This window comes from Anopheles maculipalpis, chromosome 3RL, assembly GCF_943734695.1.
Source record: "Anopheles maculipalpis chromosome 3RL, idAnoMacuDA_375_x, whole genome shotgun sequence".
In the NCBI taxonomy this organism is placed as follows: Eukaryota; Metazoa; Arthropoda; class Insecta; order Diptera; family Culicidae; genus Anopheles; species Anopheles maculipalpis.
This window is the reverse complement of record NC_064872.1, coordinates 12,842,236-12,862,066: the sequence shown is the minus strand read 5'-3', so window position 1 is coordinate 12,862,066 and position 19,831 is coordinate 12,842,236. Positions and strand designations below refer to the sequence as shown.

Below are 19,831 nucleotides of genomic sequence, written 5' to 3'. Positions count from 1 at the left end.
ACCACCCTAAAGGGGGCGCGTTTCAGGGGGACTGTTGTAACGCATACAACTTTACGCTGCCAGTGTACACCGTGCAGTTTTAACAGCGTCGAAAAGAGGGAACGTATTATGCAAGGTCCACTTGTCGTTCGTTATTTTCACTGAAAATGGCTATATCTTACCACCATTTCTTTTCTAGTGCATTTACCCTGACTGGACTGGAGCAGTAGTAACACCCCATATTGGCAAAATTATGAATGCAATGTTTAAATGCACTAACCACATTTGTTTGACCATTCAAGCGAGTAACACTTAGGGGCTGCTGTTTGGATACACAAATGTGTGGCGTGAAGTGTTAAGTTGTTCAACAAGCAGCGACACACCCTTCTCAAAGAACGGCACCGGTGGTCATCGGATTGTGTAATGTTGCAACTGCATGCATCATACCTCATCTTCCATAAGGAAGGGCACCTAATGGCTAGTGCTTTGCTTTGCGCGAATGCTTTTTAGGAGAAGTCAACCGAACGAAAAAAAAAACTCCACCCATCCACAACGGGGCCATCGGATCGGCCCAAGTTGCAAAACACAAAAAAATGCACAGTAAATCATCAGATTCGAGCACACATAATCTCGGCCCTCAAGATGTGTGTGTGTGTTCGTGTTCGTTGTAACTCATCAGTGTAGTACAAGCTCGTGTAGCATCAATGCCCTCGTGTGGCTGTCAATTTTTCCCCAGTGTGTTGGACCGTTTGGGTGGGAAGATTTATTAATTACACGCTACATTTCCTGGCGTGTGCATCAGCGACCGTATGACGTACCCACAGCCATCCATTGGAGCTGCTCACGCAAAACCCGCTGAGGGTGAGCGGGAAAGAAAAGTGAAAACTGTAGCCGGGAGTCGTTTGCCTAACATCGATCTTCCTTATTTTCCCTGTGGAGGTGGACGATGTTGTGGAGAAAGATTTGATTACATAAACGACCCATACGGTATTTCAAAACAAAACAAAAAACGCGCATTTTTTGCATCGTGAAGCAGCGTGACGACATACCGTCGGATCCGGAGTGTACGTCGGCTTGTATGGGGACAAATTCCTCTATGTTTTCTCTCCTGGGACACATACGTACGAGTTATAAAATCAAACATAAAACCTTAAAGCCAGCAATTAAAAATCATCTATTTTCTCTGTGCTCTCTGAAAGCACAGTTCCACAAAGCACAGAGCTATCTCCGAAACACGTGATAATGACTTTTTTTTAGTTGTGTCGACTGACTTCATAGGTTTAAGTTTGCATTACATAACGAGCTGACGAAGACTCGGTCGGTCTTTGGTGCATCGCTTTTCGTTGCAACACACTACAAGCCAGAGGACATCCAGCTCATTCCCAACCATGCCAAAGAAAACGATTTTGTTTGTTTACATCACCTACGTACACACAATTCCTCATGCTGCTCCAACAAAACAACTCCAAAAGTGGGACAAAAAGAAAAATTCTTGGTCCTATCCTTTTGTACCGGAAGCTTTCCTTCAGGTTGCTCCTTTTTTTTTTGCTTCTACAGAACGTAGTAGTGTCAACAGCTACATAATAGACTGAGGCATACAGGACGCACAAGATGGTTCGTCTATAAATAGCACGCTACCTCTTTAAAGCTCGAACTTATCATCCTTTCCGCCCGCGTTGCCCTTTCGCGCGTATCCTTCGTTCGATCCTGGCGCAGCACCGTCGCCGTGTAAAGGCTGCCCGTATCGCCAGGCTCCTGCGTCACGTGTGACAGCTGAGCGTAGTAGTGCTCCGCCAGCGTGTTGGGTCGGTGTCCGGCAAAACTGGATGGCTCTCTGTGTTGCTATCCTTTTTTGGTCCGCGTAGCCACACACACACACACATCCGCTAACGCACACGATACACGGAGTGGGTGTGTGTGTTATCAGCAGCGTTAACAACGATAGCCGTAGTGGCAGCTGTCAGACAAGAAGCCTCGATGACGTTTCACTCCGACGATGAAGGACATCGTCTGCATGCTTTAAGCGGAAGAAAGGTTTCGGAATGGGGTGTGTAGGTAGGGGAAAGGGATGGAGAGGACGCTTTGGCAATGAGCGCTGTATGCACTCTTCTCCCCCCCCCCTCAACGGTTCCCTCTAATCAGTGGCGCACGTTGTTGGCTTCCGTTTCCGATTGATGCGGCTGACGAGATGTTGAAAAGCGTTTGAATTAGTGCGCTCGTCGACGATGCTGATGCCGATAAACATCACACTGATGACGTTCCTTCGCTGTGTGTGTGTAGCGGTCCAACGGAGGTTAACTAAAGCCTACCGCAATCATGCTTCTATGCAGCTAATGTACGTGCTAGCAGTGTCCATAGTGTCGGATAGTCTGTCTGCTTTTCTACGCTTTTGCAGCGGACGACTCACGTGAGCTTTTTACGGAGCACTTTTCTTCTAGTGCGGAGGGGAACCTACACCACCCAAGTGCCTTAATCCTAGCCCTCCCAAACACAGACTGAAATGTGGAACGAAGATAGTGGAAGAAGAGAAGAGAAGACAATGTGCGGAAAATTGAACATGGAACAAAAGAACAGATCGAGCTTCCCTGACGGGCAAAAAAAACAAATCAATTTAACAACGAAAAACCATAAGGAAACGGGCAAGGCAAAATCTTACTGACAAACTGTACAAGAAAGTGAAATGAAGACGAGCATCAAAACGAAAAGCTTTTACATGACAGAACAATAAGAAAAAATGACCAAAAGTCCTTGAAAGATCGCTGTCTAGCTAGTGTACAGTGATGCATTAATAATACACCGCCCAGAAAAGAATGGTCAATACTACCCGTCTTCTTCTTCAATCTGACCAACGCAACATAATGTAGGGGGGGGGGGGGGGGGATGCCCAAAAAAGCAGTGTTAAAAGATTATAGAAACAGAATGAAAGAAGCAGTAGTAATAGTAGTGGCCTGAAGCGGTATCTCTGCTATCTAATATTCCTTCACGGTTAAGATATAGAGCAGACACTAGTCGAAGTTTCATCCGATGATGTTCTCAATCTATTATTTTCAGTTTTTGCTTCTACTAGATCCAGACATAGCACTTCGTGTTACACTGATAGCCGAGACGCGTTCACATATATACGTATCCTGCGAATAATCCAAATCGACGGGCATGTCAACTTTCACCATTGCACAATCGCGATGCTCCGTTGTAGCAGCAAATGCCGTGGCACAGTGCGTATCGGAAAACGCGTCCAACGCAAAGCACAAAGTTCACACATTATCCTTATCACCAGCCAGAGGTTCTATAGGCTTCCTAGATAAGAAGCCACATTCGGTTTTCACTACGGCACCAATGGACAACGGCGACTACTTGCTGTGCCAGCGAGCAAACGCGGCAGCCCTCCACGCACGGACGAGGACTCGTGACGTTTGAATGACCTCGAGGAAAAAGCGAATAGTGGGAAAAGCTCTTGCGAAATGCGGAGAACCAACCAACAACAAAAAAAAAGGTGGAAAAACAAGAAAACTTTTCCCTTCTCCGGGAGAGGGAAAATGAGCGAGAGATTTCATGTTCGCATGTTCAATTTACCGGCGCTACGAGTATTTGGTAAAGGACACTGTGGCTATAAAAGCCACAAGGGCCAACCCTACCGTGGGTCAAGTTTCTCTCACTCTCTCGGAGTTGATTGCTGAGGGAATCCTTTTTCCAATTGGGGGGATGACCATTTCCACGTGAGAGCATAACTTTCTTCTCCGCTAGGCTTTTTTAGTGTATCCTCGCGTGCGTTTGACATTGGATTCTCTGCTCCTTGTGCTCCAGTTTTGTGTGTGTGTGTGTGTGTGTGTGTGTGTGTGTGTGTGAGGGTATAGTATTTGGCAGCTGTCGGTTGTGTCACTGCACCGACGATAACAGCCTCAGCCGAGCTTTACTTGATCGCGCATGTGTATGCGTGTAATCTCTGCGGGGGGTGTGTACGCCTGACACCAACAACAAAGAAACTGCTAAATTACGAAAAAGGTATCCTCACGCACCGACACGTCATAATGGGGTGCCCCCCCCCCCCCACGAAACAGCGGGTGTTTCTAAGGACATGTGTATCAGAAAGCGGCGGAGCTTTCAAGAAGCTTTTGCTGGAAAAGCTTTCATTGAATTCTAGCTAATTTTAACATCAAGACAGGATATTTGATACAATTTTCAAGGATTAAAAAATATATTGGATAACAATGGTAAATTTACTCTCAAAGTATGTAAAAATGGAAATGGAAAATTCCTATAAATCCACTCAAACAGTACCCTTTTTCCACGGTAGATGGCACCACAATATCAGTTCAAATGTCAACCATCATCCGCGAATGACCTATACTTGGTATCCCATGTTGCTTGTGCTTTTCATGCCAACCTTTACGTACAACAACTCCATTTTGACACATTTCTTCGGTGTGTATGACCGATGAGTACCTTTTCCCCTCAAAAAAAGGCAACCGTCCTGCTAACCTAGTTCCACACTGCGCATGACACGATTCGGGAGTGTTACTACCGTACCGTACGTGGTACTCCCCTGCTACGAAGTTTGTTTTTACCGTCAAAAGCTTCCCATCAACATGGGGAAAAGCTGCCATTTCCCTATTTTTTCGTACAACCCGATATCACAGCCGTAGCTGTGGAAGCGCGATCTTTGAATCCTTTCTTCATGATGTTTTGTGGGCCGAAAACGCCGGAAGCAGACAAATGGAACATGACATAAAGTCTGCTGGCGACCTGCAGGGCACTCCCGAGTGTGAGTGGCTTTGTGTGTTCGGGAGTGTTCAAAGCCAATGTCAACAGACGAGCGCTGCCTACTGTCAGTCGCAAAAGAATGAAGAATAATGCTACCCCACCGATTGGTGGGTTGATGTTGGGCCAGAGGGTGGATATTTGTGGGGGGGGGTTTGGTGCGATAAAGGAGAATTTATGCAACTTCAGCAGAACTTTCACATCCACTCGAGCGCAAACGGTGCAGTGGTTGTAACGATGTACATCCTTCAGGAATGGAATTAAGTAAGATTATTTACTTTTACAGTCAGCCTTCTACATTTATTCAATTTGTCTTTGTGTGCGATGCATTCTTAAAACGTAATATTTGCTCTGGGACGGTGCAGTGCCTCCCGTTTTCGTCGACTGTTTCAACTCCTCTGCAGTTACTTGACTCGGTACGTGCTCTGCTCGAATTCTAATTGAAGGTAAATAGCAATGGAGCAACCCTTTTACGACAGCGTTTCATTAAATACTCCACATTCTAATTGTTGATGACCCAGAAATTTGTATTCCAACAGATTCGTATCACTGCCACTTCCTGTTGTGGAAACTCACCACGCAGATTGAAGAGTGAATTTAAAATCAAGCTCATTAATCGTGAGCCCGAACGATGTGAAGCTGATCGATACTCTAGCCGTACCTGGCTTCTTCGGAAAGCCAATCAACGAGAGGGACTGCGCGTTCGATGCATGAATAATTTAATGACAATAAAAATGAGTACCTTGCATGCCCATGCATCTTGTGGCTGCTCTGTTATAGCGTCGCTGGCAACAAAACGAAAGAAAAGGTCCAGAGAGACATCATTCTTTGTTGCTTTCGGAAGGCTCAAAACTGTAACGTAAGCCTTTTAAAACGGAATGGACCGAAAGTTTTACTTTTATACAACCCTTTTGGGGCAGTGTAGCAAACGGTGTGCGCCACAGAGAAATTTCGTTTTTCATTAGCGATTATAAATATTTATTGTGATGCATTGATACCCTGCCACCATAATAAGCTATAGCGATAGCGTAACAATATTTTCCCAATAACGATGAAACGTCCATTTAGAAACGAAACAGGTCACACGGTGGTTCACATTTTTGAAATACTCCCTTTTTTACTTGTATTACTTAAGTTGTACGGTCCCAACAAACAATGGAAATTTGCCCATCTGGCCTCGGTTTCTGAACCATAAAACATTGCAGTATGCAGAGAGACCTTACCAGGGTAGAAGCATTACGGTGGAGCATAAATAAAAGACGCTTTTACGCACAAAAGGGTACCAACGAGCACAAAGTGACACCCGTTGGGTATGGGATGGAACCGATGAAACCAGGCTGCCTTTTTTTTATGGTAAGATGATATTTTCCAACCTGTATCACTGTCGCTAATTATGCACGGTTACGATTGCGACCGGTTGAGTGCGCGCTGCAGGTTCATTCAGAAGAGAACACTGAAAGCCCATTGTTCACAACTTGGAATGGAGGATGATTTTTTCGAGAGGACCTTGAGAGTAATGTTGTTTTTTGTTTTGTTTTTTTGCTCCACGTTATGGTTTGGAACGCAAACATGTTTGCGGAATGTTTGCACAAGTAAATTGTTCAAATAAGCCATTTAAAACGTGAGTATATGTATTCACAATAAAACAACACCAGATTTGGTTTGTGATGGTAATTCCAGCGAGCCGAAAAAAGGTAAACAAACAAACTTTACCGATGTGTGCAAAAGTGAGGTGTGAATGAACATGTTAATACTGCTGTAGGTCTTGTTGATTCGGCAACAATTATTCAACATAAACGCGAATTTTGCAGCGTGAATCATACACTCAGGGAAATCGATGTACGGTTGCGAATTAAAGTCACACTCAACTACGTTTTCCACCGGTTTCAAAATGCATCATTCATGACACATAAGTGCGTATTTTTGAGCCTATACCTGGAAAGGATTTCACCACCTCAAACGCTGATGCGATCGATATAAATCTCTCACAAACCGTCACCGGGTACGATACGATCCACCGTTAATGCAAATGTGGTTCAGCTGCAGCTTTCATCATGATTTAGCAAATTACTTCACCAGTCCCAGTGGCCCTGACTGAGGGCTTGACGCTGAGTGTCACCTTTGCCGACCTCTTCGGTTTCCCACGTCCCAAGTATGACTGCATAAAATATCAACCAATTTGAAATGTTATTATTCAATTGAAGCTGAAGCGTAAGGCAGCCCCCGAAGTGGGCCGGATTTGAGTTCAAAGTGAACGACGTGTGCGTGTGTGTGTGTGTCAGTGCTCTCTTTCTGTACCGTCGTCTACCATCATCATCAGCGTTGTCTCCGGTTGACTAAGGGTAACCGATCGTAGTATTTGAAGCGTGTGGGAGTTTGCGTTCAAACGGTGCAGCTGCAGTGGTGCAATTACTGGCGTCATTCTGTACCAACTCCACACCGTTTGACGACCGATCCCGCGAGAGGCATGATGAGGGGGATTAGTGACATCGGCTCATCGCCAATCTGCTGATGGAAATCGTGAGGAAAACATTTGTTAGCGGTTTAAATATAGAAATCCATGCAGTTACCGTCAGCACCCTTCTAATGGACACGATGTGGCAGGGAGCAAAAAAAAAAGGGAGGCTTATACACCCGCCAACACGGAAGTGCGGCAATGCGTGCAGCCTACCCCAATGTTGGGTGGCTGTGTGGGCCACTTGAAGTTGCAACAAAATCGTTTATGTTCGGCAAGAAAAAGTCCATTTGCACGTTTCATCAATCGACTCTGCCCAGCTGTGGCGTTGAACTGTGTTTACTGGCCATGTCTCCGTCCATCGGACGACCACGTTGAATTACGTGCGAATGCTCCATCTACTTATCGGATCGATAAACGATACCGACTGCACAGTTTATCCCATTCGTTGAGCGTAATTTGCTTCTTAAAGCGATTCTCACGATATCGCCCTGGCACGACGCGTTTAGAGTAATAAATGGTTAAAGGGTCGAGTGATGAGAGTCAAAAAAAAAAAAAAAACTACCACCAAACAATGCATCACATCTTGGGAGAAAATTCCACAATTCTGGGTCAACCCCCGAAGGGGCTGGAAAACGGTAATGGGTGGTAAGTCATGGTATCGCAAGCAAAACCAAATGTTACACGCAGCATTCTCTGTCGGTTAAAGTTTTTGCCTTTATAAATTCTTTACCACCAAGAGGCAGCCCGGTGCAAGATGGTGCAAGACGTACTGGAAAGGGTCACCACAAAAGGAAAACCATAAGCTTCCAAGACGCTGAGGGGTTGTACGAGGGTTCGCCGACTTCAAAACAACGCCACTTTTTCCCGGTAGCGGTAATCTTAATCTGCTTTACGCTTTCCCCCCCCCCCCCCCTCTAAAAGTGGAAGACCCATACACACACACGCACAGTGTGAACGAACGAGTAAGCAGAGTACGAGAACTTAGACGAAGCAGAGACAAACATTACATCCCCAAAAGGGTGTGTGCCGCTTGCTTCTTCGACAGGAAAAAAAGTACCTTCGCGATGGATTTAGTGTACGGAAACCCACATTCACAGCCGTGTCATTCGCGCGGGCTTCAAGCTAATCTGTATGCAAATCGTTGGGTTTCTTATGGCAAGCGGTACAGGGCGAGTGCGCAAGGGCACGTTTTAAAATTGTGCGAAAGTTCACGTTCACTGGGTCCGATTGATCGATATCGATACGAGAAGGAATACTGGAAGCTTAACAAGATGCAGATTTCAGGGATAGGATTTGCCACGTGAATTTGTAACTTCATTGCGAATGGAAGCAGTGAGTGAAACTTCCATTGCGATTCTCAGTCTCATCAAGATAGGAGGTAAAAGTCAATGGGGGCAAAACGTACTCTTGGGGGCGGTTGGAGTGCAAACTTTGTCCCTTCATTGATGAGACCCATAGACGGACGGTAATTCAATTTCTGTGAGAGTATTTAAATAACATTCAAAGGTTTGTGTTTGAAGTTGGGTGATGTTTAGCGAACAGGCGACGCATAGGAATGTGCTAACGTTTGTTGAATGAATATTTACTCTCGATTGACGATTGCAATGCAAAACATGACAAAATGGAGCCACATTTTTCAGATTATTTTCCTTACAAAGCACCATTTTTTTGGATGAAATGGAACTGTTATTTAATATTTTTTCTTTTAGGTTAGCATCTCAAGTTGTTTCCTAACAAACCTTGGAAATGTAATAGGTAAAGAATTAATTTAATTTCTACCTGTTTTTAATCAGAAATTCAAGAAGACTTTGCCTTTGCGAGAAGCGCTGACTATCTGGATATAAGGATAAATTTAGCAGACCTAAAATGGATAAACTTCCGCAGCAAACCGCATCCGCAAACGGCTTCAAAATATTGATTTTTGGCTAATCTTACAACTGTCTTTATGGTCCTAATACAATAAACCACACCACTTCAATCTCGAACTCATGCTACGAAAACATCCTGAGTGTCATCTTAAGAAGACTGAGAAAACATTTGCGCCAAATCGTCTTTTCTAATGCTTCATATATCGAGCAAAACCGACCGAACGACAAAGCAAGAAACCTGGCCGGAAAACGCCCGGAAATAGCATCAACGAAATGGTGAAATGTCGTTGCGTTCCGCATCTTTGGATCAAAGTCAACCTGTCACTCGTAACCATTTCCACGATGACTTGCAAGGTTCGCAGGTTACAGGGCCATTTTCTACATCAGCAGCAGCATACACCGTGGTTTGTGTGGTCATTCATTAATTTGCTGGTGTTTCACATGTCAGCCGCTTTTCCGGTCAGCGATCCTTCTCTTTCGGTGCGACCCAACCGCATCGTTCCCATCGGCTCACTGTGTCCTCCTGTAGCAAATCGGTCACCAACGACGTGACTTGTCTGACAGCACGCCCGTCGTCACTCGCCACGGTACAAAGTGGGGCTTATTTAAGCCAAACCCCGAAGCGTTGCAGGTATGCGGAAGGAAATGGCCTGGCATACCAGCACACCAAACATTCGATCGCTGGATTACGCAAACTTTGTACACGGTTGATTAACGAGCGTGCTCTGTTTATCGGTGGCAAACGAAACCGGACATCGCGCGCTGATCCACTATCGATCGTCACACAACTTCCACGTCGTCCACATCTTATCGCACATCTAGCTACAAGCTGCTCTAACGCTCCGAACATCAGCTGTCCATGTGCTAAGCCTTTTTTGTATGCGCACCGTGCAATTTTGCCACGTTTTACAATCCATCCACCATACGCTTCGGGCGGAAAAGTTTAACGACGTGAGAAAGGAACCAAGTGTGCAAAACTTTCTTCCGCTTCAGAAACACTGGCCCGGCGTGTACACGGAACGGCTAAGTGTAGAATTTTATTTTTAGACCACATGTACGCCGCCGCCCTTCGTGCATTCTCGGATAGGGTTTCGATGTTACTCGCCACAATGGCTGCACTGTGTGGCGATGAAACATTTCGATTGGCGAATATATTGATCGGATCGGATCGAAAACGCTTCACAACTGACGGAGCACCGATGGGGAACCGACGGAAACGGAAGATGGAAAATGGCGTGAAAAACTGTGCAAAAATAGACCATCTTCAGTTGGAAGTTCTGGAACCAAGAGTAACGATGTCTCGGTTCGCTGCAACTTGTGTGTTGGCTGGCTGAGAACGTGTAGAAGAACGGTCCAATTTCTTGCGCTTTTATTAAACACATAAACCCGCGATCAAGCATGATTCAATTTGTACCAATACATCCCGCTTAACATCTTCCAGCTATGGGGGTTTTTTTTTATGAACCTGATCCCTAAGTTAAACCCATTTCTCGCTAGAAATCATTTCCCTTGCGCGTTGTACCAACATTTCCAGGCACGTGGAGCGAAATATTTTCCATACTGTTCTGCTGCATGGGCCAGCAGAAGAAAAAGATGCTACGAAACGAGAGGATGCCGAGGTGAAAGTGTTACACCAGCGCCTTTTTTTCCCCTCGATTCTACATTATATCCACGAGCAAAACACACAAACGCTACGCGGTATCAGATTCATCTCATAAATCACTCGGACTAACGAGTCTAACGCAACAGTCCCACAAGCTGACGGGCCTGCAAAGGGCTTTGCACAGAAATGGGGAATGAAAAACGGTGCGGGGAAATTTGAAAAGTTCTACGAATAAATCAAAACATAATGTGAGGTCGTACACGCAGTGCTGGATGCTGGTTACCGCACGCGAAACACCCGGTACCGCCCTGAATCGTGTGAGAGACGGGACGTTGCCGTTGGTTTCCTAGTCGCCCAGCACCAGCATTGCTTGTGGGTGGGCCGGAAGTGGTGCGTCCTGGTGAAGTGAAGTGGCATTTTCTCACCCCCAAGGACACACTGTTCATTAGCCGACAAGTAATGGAGCCGGTCTCCACCGTACGACAAGCTAATTCTCCCGAAATCGCTCCACAACTTGCGAATGTGGCTGCGTGCATGTACGATAGGAACAAGGAACAGACATCTTAATCCTGGGCGCTCCCCCGCCTGGATGTTAGTGGTGGATGGATGTATGGTAAGGTTCGCAGAAGTAAATGGCTACAAATCGCTATACTCTAGTGGAACTGCTACCATAGATTTCTATGAATTGCCCGCCAAACATACGGGTATGTTTTGAATGAATTATTCAGTTTTCCCACACGGTTCCCAGACGCCATAGGCTAATGGGAAAACCAGTGCTGAGGATACCGCTGTCGGATAGAACAAATCGAAACAGAATCGATCAGCAAAAAAATAGAACACCTCCATTTGACCTTTGGCAGCGGGGCGTTTTTTTTTCAAGCAAACATCACTCACTCACTCTCGCTGCAGCTCATCTTGACATTGATTGTCTTAAGCGGGCTACCTTTTCTGCGCAGAATTCGCCCGACTCGTAGTGAAGGGGGGAAGGTTCGTCCTGTTGTGTAACAGAACGGTGGCCCCGGTTGTGTTGCTCAATCAATCAATCTCGTCATCACGTAACGACGATTGCCAGGTTACAGCAGAAAGCTTCCCCCACTGGGCTGCCATTTTGCTAGCCTTGAAATGGATTTAATGTCAAGTAAGTATGGTTAAGCGAGAAGCACACAGATGGAGCACGCGAAACCAGTGTTCTCAACATTGTGTCATCGTCATCATCAACATCACCCATCGTCTGTGGTATTGTTTTGCAAGCTCAGCAGCAGCTTAGCGACCTGCAACGGCACACATTTCTTGTCACTTTGTCTCGCCCATAAATGATGCGAGTGATACTGTGTGCGAGCATCGTTTAGTAGTTGGATACATCCAGTTTGTGGTGGGCCGAGTGCCGGAAGGATGCACTTTATGCTCGTCAGCTGCCTTTCCACATCTGCCACACATTACGAAGACTCTTTGTGGCAGACTGACCCGTAATGCAAAGCGAATGTGGAATTCTTGGTGTTTGAAGCACCAGATTGTAAGGGTTGTTGGTTGGAACATTTTTGACTCTGCACTGGGTCCTTTCAGACTAAAGTTACAACTACACACACGCCACATAGACAATGTATAGAGAAGGCGTCGAAGTAGATAGCTTCAAAAAACTTGAAACAAGATATACGACTTTGCTGATCTAATAAAAGCAAAACCAAAATTGCCCAACACACATTAAAGGAAACAAAATGGAACAACGAAACACATAAAAAAGTAAACATAAAATAGTTCATTCATAGCAAGTAGCACTTCCCGGCAATACATAAAAGCGTTGGTAAGGATTTATCTTCCTATCGCTCTCTCTCTAGAGAATAGGGATGTTCTTTGCCACTCAAGCATTTGCCACATTCACAGCACACACGAAAAAAAAAACATGTACACGTGTCGTTGCCGGCGGATTATCATCTTTCCATGAAGTGGCATGAGAAGTCTACATCGTTAAGGAACTGAAAGCGCTCTTTTCTTTCTTTCGCTGTGTGCTTGCCAGCTAAACTGCTTTAGCCCAAAACCATACCCGTCCGGCCGTGTCGCTGCGGTGACCGGTAAGTCTGCCAACCGTGGATTCATATTCCACACAGCGCTTCCACGTTGAGGGTTGGGGCGTTGGGTTTTAGATCGTTCATTTACGGCTTTCCATTCATTAAGGGAGCGCCAGCACAAGAATCCGTGCATGCGTTAAATGACATGCAACGGTAGAGTTCGGGAGGTGGGCATGATGGTTCGATGTCAACTTTGTCTCGCGGGCTAATGAGCCCTTCCTGTTCCTGTTCTTCGGCACTTACTCTTTTGCAAGGATACGCCCGATTGGCAACAGGTGTACGTATGCATGCTACTAACTATAAACAAGACCACAGAGCCCAACCCGACACGTGTCTGGCATACGTTTATAAGCGTCGAAACCTTTCATAACTCGAGCTCGACCACAAACAGCTTCCGCAACTGCTCCATCTTCGTGCTCGAGTTGCCCACGTTCATTTGTGCGCAGCAACAACAAAATAAAAAAGGATAATCACGCAACAGGCTACCATTTCGCTCGCCACGGTTCTTGAGAATGAATAGATAAGAGAACTGTTCTGGCGTCCCGATTTAGCAAACTGCAGAAAGAACTTCAATCACTTAACACCACAATCGAGCACCTTGACTTTGTACCATTATGTTACCGTGAAGAAGACATGCGAGGACGGGCTTCGGTTCTTAAAGAACTTGTACAAGTGCACCGTTTCCCAATACTTCGCCTCCCCATCGAGCTGTCGGCACTTGCCCAGCAGCTGGAAGCGATCAAACTAATTCAATTAACTCGAATAAATTCCCACTCCTGTCATTACGTTACTGTACAGAGCGCCTTCTGGACCTTTCTGCCCATGCTGCTGCGCCACTGAACCGTGGAACGTGAGAAAAACCAGCTACAATGAGGCTTTCCGTATCTCTCACCTCTCACCTATTCTTTCTGCATGCATCGTCTTTGTCATTCGGATGGATGAGCTTTTCCTGCTTTTCGTCCCGCTTGCATCCGCTTACGGTGCAACAACGGATCGTTTTCACGAGCGACACAGTATCCAACGATTGTCCGTCCATTCCATGGAATTGCAACAACAACAAAAAAAAAGGTTCATCAGTGAAAGGAACACATCCTGTGGCAGAGCCCCTTAACGGTGCTCGGGAAACAATCATTTCCGCAACGAGCTGTCACTTGTTTCCCTCTCTTATGGTGCCTTCATTGGCAGGAGCAGCAGGACGTGTCCAGGATGCCTGGGACGTGGGTTTGATGGTGCTTTTCCCCCCTTGGATGTGGTGGTAAAAATGAGCAGTATCCGACATCCGACAGCAATTAAATTTACTTCCGAACCATCATCCTCCCACACACACACACACAGAGACACAAACCCCTGCCGTTGCGCATATTTTGTGCAAATGTAAGATGAACGTTTGCACATAATAATAATCATGGCGGAATGGCGTCACCGAACGTGTAGCCCGCTGTGTGTGTGTGTGTGTGTGTGTGTGTGATGGGTATCGACCACCTCCCCTTAAAGGTTTAATTGGTCGTAACATTACGGGACAACGGTCCCGGGAATTGCTGACATTTAGGGCAATAAATACAGGCAGCCGGTATGCTCAATCGAGGTGATTTCAGTTTCAGTTCAGTGCAGATGTACTTACAGTTTGTTATAGAAGCAAAAATTGATTGACAAGGGTGTGGATGTTACTTACCTAAAAAAGAGAAAAAATACAGTGAAAATAGATTAAAATGATGTTTTTTCGAAAGTAGTAGAAAAGAATAGGAAAAAAAATTATCGCAATACTTATTAAGCAGATTAATAGCAAATAGGAGCTGACTTGTATTCGTCAAGTCCTGGCGATCCGATAGTTCAACCTATAATCGAACACTGCTTCTACAACATGTTCTTGTTATAATAATTTGCTCTGCTACTGATGGACTGCTGTATAGCCAACACCGCACGTGTTGGCTGTTTATACAAACTAAATTAACGGTGCATTTCCTCCTTGTTTTTTTTTTGCCTTATCCCGGGCATGCTCGGTTAAATCCAGAAATATATACTCGATGAAATATTCAACCAAAAAAGGAATAAAGAAAATTGATTCGATGGTCGGTTTACAGCTTGGCCCGGCTACATTTTTGCAGCAGAGTAAGCTTTCAAATAATCCTCCTGGAGAGACAGTTGGTTATCTTTTCTGGAACTTCTGCTTTTTTCTTTTCTTCTTATTAACTCAATGGCCTACAAGGTCATACCGGCAATCTAATGGATTACTAGCTACAAACTTAATGGCTCACATCAGAAATTCCAGCCTAAGCCAGAGCTTACAGAATTCAATCACCTTCATCGACCTCCATGTTGCCATAAACATCGAACAGCAGCTTTAACACCTCGTTATGATCCCGGGACTTTGCTCGGCATATTTTTCACACAAAGCTGCAATCGCCGTAATGCACTCAAACAACTGCCCATGCTGCATAGCGGTCCCTACTGCGCGTCACATTAATTTAATCTCACTTGCTATTTCCACCACGCAAATAGCGAACAGCAATGTTCGTCAGCAAGCAAACACAAACAAACATAAATACAAACGGCAGTGTGTGTGTGTCTGTGTGTAAAGTAGCTGTCGATGCAGCGCCTGATGCACTGGAGGAAGTTGTGATGCATCTAGCTCGTGTGTTAGTTGTTTGGCTGGTCGATGCGATTATTCGCAATTAGCATCCGAGCGTACATTTTCCCAACCGTATCTTTGCTACGATCACTGGATCCCCGAATGCCCAGGTTCTAATCTTTGCACCGAATGCACACGAGCTAATCAAAACATTCCAAACGTGCTTCCATCCTCTCCCTATTTTTCTCCCCCACGACCATATGGTACATCGTTGTTAGAGGGCTGCGCGAATCCGCGAGACGACAAAGGGCATTTTCCGGACAGCTGAAAGGAATCATCCCGGCACAGAGCTCAGTAACGATCGCAGCGTGTGTGTTTTCCACACACTCTCTCACACAAAAAGCAGGGCAAAACATCCGGAACGCATGATCTCATGGAGATATTTTTAAACTCTATCCCAGCGGTGATTTTCTCCATTCGGGGGTTTTTTTCCCAGAAAAATGAAAGAAAAACGCAACCGCACATTCTAAGCAGCATAAAGCACTTGCGAAAATTCCAGCCACAACCGCCGTCTGCTGTGGCTTTAAAGAAGTTTATTTTACTGCGGAATGAAACCCCACACTCTCGAGGTAATTAGTAGCGATTCATCCCTTTTTGTTTTGAAGTTTTTTTCTGTAAAAAGCGGGTCACGCAACTTCTGCGAAAAGAATGGTGCGAGCTCGACAAAGCGGAAAATACAATAGAGAAGAAAACCGTCCTCCGCTGCGGGCGTTACAATTAAACGCACATTTATGATGCTCACGGTGAAGTTGCAAGTTTTAATATTCAGCAAAGTTGAGAGGTTGTGCGAAATAGTGCTTGAGTTTCTTCACCAAAGCGTCCTGCAAGCAAATAAGGCACGCTGATTCGGGAAATCGGGGTGGGAGGGCAAAAGTTTTCCTGCTTGTTAATCGGTTCCCGGTTAGTGGCTCGCGAGATGGATACTTTAAAATATGCAAAACACAACACTCACGAACCAATCACGACGGAAAGATGACGCTTGGAACGTCGTTGGATAATGTAGTCAATACTCGTGCAACGGATTTCCGAAGGCGAACAAACTAAACGAGATTTCCACGGCACGCCCATTCAAAGGCCGACATCTTACTTCTTTTTTGTCTTGCTTCGATTTTCCGCCACTTGTGTTCGATTTCTGAAAAAAGATTCGAAACAATTTGTATGGGTCTGTGGGTTGAAAATTGGCCAGATTGGGTGCTGAAGCTTTTTGGGGGAGGAGGGGCCGCTTAGCTCCGTTGGAAGTAATTTACAAAAATCGAACCAAATCATCAGCTTTCGCTATTGAATTCGTGAATCACGGCAATCATGGCTGCAGGAAAAAAAAAGCTTGAGGATGCGACCCGATACGTTGTTGAGCAGATTCGAGGGCTTCCAACGGGCGAATCGAAAGGAAAATTGATTGAGTTGCTGCTGCTGCTACTGCTGCTTCTATTGCTGCTGATGATGGATCGATTTTGTGCGAACGATAGAAGCAAAAGAAAAGGTCCGCAGTTTACGATTCGGGAGAGAAAGTTGAAGCTACGGTTTAGAAAATAGCTTCTTTCAGATATAATTATGTTCGATTTCTTACATTGCTTAATCCTAAATCTCATTTCTGTCGGTGCTCTTCGCCTCCTGCATATCAAACAAAGGCAAACACGGGAAACTCAATGGCGGTAGCGCGCAAGGATTATTCACTATCAAGTAATTCACTTATCAACAATAAATCATACAAATTCGATTCGTTGAGCCGAGCCGCACAACAAAGAGCGGACAAGCTTTATGATTGCGACCCAATCGAACAGAAACGCAGCCAATCCATCCATTTATCATGTGGCGATAGACATCAGTCGAGTCGGGCTGCGTTCCATTTTCCTTTCTCAAGCTGGAATTTGGACCAACGGCACTAAAACCGGAGTGCAAACGTAAGTGAATCTACGGCTATTGTGTCCATTAAAATTTACTTCCAGGTTCACTCACCGCACCGGAACTGCTTCCCTCAAGGAAGGGCTGTGTGTGGCTGCTGGACGATGTAGGCTGCCATGGTAGCGTAATTAAATTCTCCATCTCCTGCGACAAATAATCGACCTCGTTTAGGTTCGATTTTACCTCGGCTTGGTCTCGCGCACTACCTTTGCTGCTTGTGTTTCCCTTGCAGCGAACGCTTATTAATAGTCCTGGCTGGTGGTTTAATTCTTTTCTCGTTGGCTTCGTCAATGGACGCTAGAGTCCATTTTCATCGCGTTATCCATCGAGTGGCAATGAATTGGAAAATCGACTCCGGTCCACAGAGAAGAAGCTTCCTGGATGAATATGGACTTCATTAATCGATAGTTCCAGCGCCAGTTATGACAAGGGTCTAGCTGCTATCAATGTTGCTTGGTTGGTGTTGGTTACATTAAGAATGATGATTTGACCCGTAAGGATGGCAGAGCTCTGTATCGCTCAGAACTTCCACAACGGAGGCATTGTTCTTCCGGACGTGTAACGCCACAACAGCCGACCATCGCCCAGCAGTAGCTGATCACATCAGTTGAAACACAAATGGAACTCGTACCCATATTAAATCTAAGCGCACGCAAACCTCTCCATTTCCATATTCTTATGTGCTCGAGGCCTGCCCATCGATAATGCGCTCATGTTCAGAATCGGAAGGAAGCACACAAAACAATGGTTCGTCCACCAGTAACCTCCGTCCGAGTGTCGATTTAGCTAAAACAGGACGTCAGTTTATGGTGCCTGACGTGGTGCCACGCTTAAATTGTGTTGTGTAAACAAACGAATTCAATCACAACCACCACTTCCACGCGCTCCGTCCTTCGCTGTGGATTAATGCATGAATATATTTTGATTGAGGCGCTCGGCACAACGCAACGCAAGATTAATGATGAATATAAACGAACAAGAAGCTCACTTCTTTGGCTCGGAGCATTCAACAAGCAAGCTGAACAGTACATTATTTTTTTTTCTTCAATTTTGAATATTCCTCCAATACATAAACAATACGAAACATAAAAACATCAATCGTCCCATCACTCGCAGGAAGAAATTCAACACGCAAAAATTAAAGCTCCTTTTGCCTAGCGTCTTTAAGACGTGTTGAGTGTGTGATGGCTATTTTTCTTTCTGCTAACGATTGCACTTTCTCGGGACACGGACACAGATGTGTGGCCAGAGCACTAAAACACATTCAAATCACGCATTTGCATTGAATAAAATATTTACTGCGTCGCTCGAATGCATCCGTATGGTGAATAATATTTCGATTACGTTGTATTGCCCGAAGGCTTTGCCGATTTCATTAGAATTGAAAATAGCAATTTTTTTATAGCGTCTAGTACCGAGCGCGAAGCAGGCGCCTTTCCTTTCGCCTTATTGTTTAACGAGGCACAACTTTCTAATGTTGCGCATCATCCCTTGGACGGGTCATTAGTTTGCTTCAAAACGCGTTGATCATTAGTTCTTCTGCTACAGGCAATACCGACAGCGTAACAATACACAATACGATATCGTTTACCCATGTCGTGGGAATACGGAAGAGGCCAAAGCAATTGAGCTCCACTGAACCTGCCCAAAAAGTGGCCCTTGACAGCCTGAGACCGTTAATTCGTGGTTATTTGATACGTGTCAAATATTTTTCATGGTATGGCTTCGACCAAGGAGGAGGAGTAGCAGCAACTGGAGTTTACAGTTGCGCACTCGGGCTTATCAACCGATCAGTTGGCGGTTGGCGATCACCTCTGAATGGATATATTAGTAAAGTTGATGAAAACTTGATTTAATTCACACATTATTGGCTATCGCCCGCGATATTACAAGAACATTCCCTTCTATTATACTCAAAATAAAATAAAAAATACTTCAGAAGAACTAAACACAAGACTTCATTGCTGTGGAGCTCGGGAAGCTTGAAGTCAAACGTAAACACACATTTTCTTATGGTTCATTCCAGAGAAACATGATTCCTTTCATCTGGCTCACATAAAAATCATGTGTTATGCTTATTGCAGATGGTAATAGTAGTGGTGTTAGGTAAGATCAACCCATCCGGAATGATCCTCCTATACGATGGTAATGTCATTCGTCGAACTTTGACACCTTCTGGAGGAATAGCGGGAAAAAAACCTTGCCACAGAAGGGCATTCAGTGAAAGTGATTCTTCGAGCAAACAACACCGAATCCTCGAGCTCTGTTCTGTCTCGTAAAAGTGAATCAACAACAACCCTACCATACCCAACCTATATACACATTGTTTGGCTTCATGGGATGGTTAAAAAAACACATCAAAACCCTTAAAAAAACGACACCAACCAAAACCATGTTCATCACGTGTATCGAAACCCTAAACACGCTTGAAAACGCTTACGTGAAACATTGTCGGATGTAAATGTGACAAAACCCCGACACAACAATAGCGACACATGACACGCTCGCGCTCCCTCTCGATATATGTACGTGCGGACTGCACGATGTTTCTCTTTGGATCAAGATCAG

The 19,831-nt window shown here is 45.1% G+C and overlaps 2 protein-coding genes across 14 annotated transcripts in view; both read right to left on the bottom strand.

Annotated features, from left to right (window-relative positions):
- The window catches only part of LOC126564362 (zinc finger protein ZFP2), a 505,414-nt gene that overhangs the window by 160,258 nt on the left and 325,325 nt on the right, over nt 1-19,831 (bottom strand). The gene's annotated exons all lie outside the window — the stretch shown is intronic.
- LOC126563730 (uncharacterized) overlaps nt 1-19,831 on the bottom strand; it is a 94,867-nt gene that overhangs the window by 14,185 nt on the left and 60,851 nt on the right. Inside the window, exon 1 of one of the 8 annotated variants that reach the window (XM_050220418.1) lies at nt 1,618-1,706. The exons of the other annotated variants lie outside the window; for them this stretch is intronic. Within the exon in view, the coding sequence (XP_050076375.1) occupies nt 1,618-1,641 (24 nt within the window). The 5' untranslated portion in view covers nt 1,642-1,706. Of the gene's footprint in view, nt 1-1,617; nt 1,707-19,831 lie in introns of those variants that run through there. 8 annotated transcript variants of the gene reach the window in all.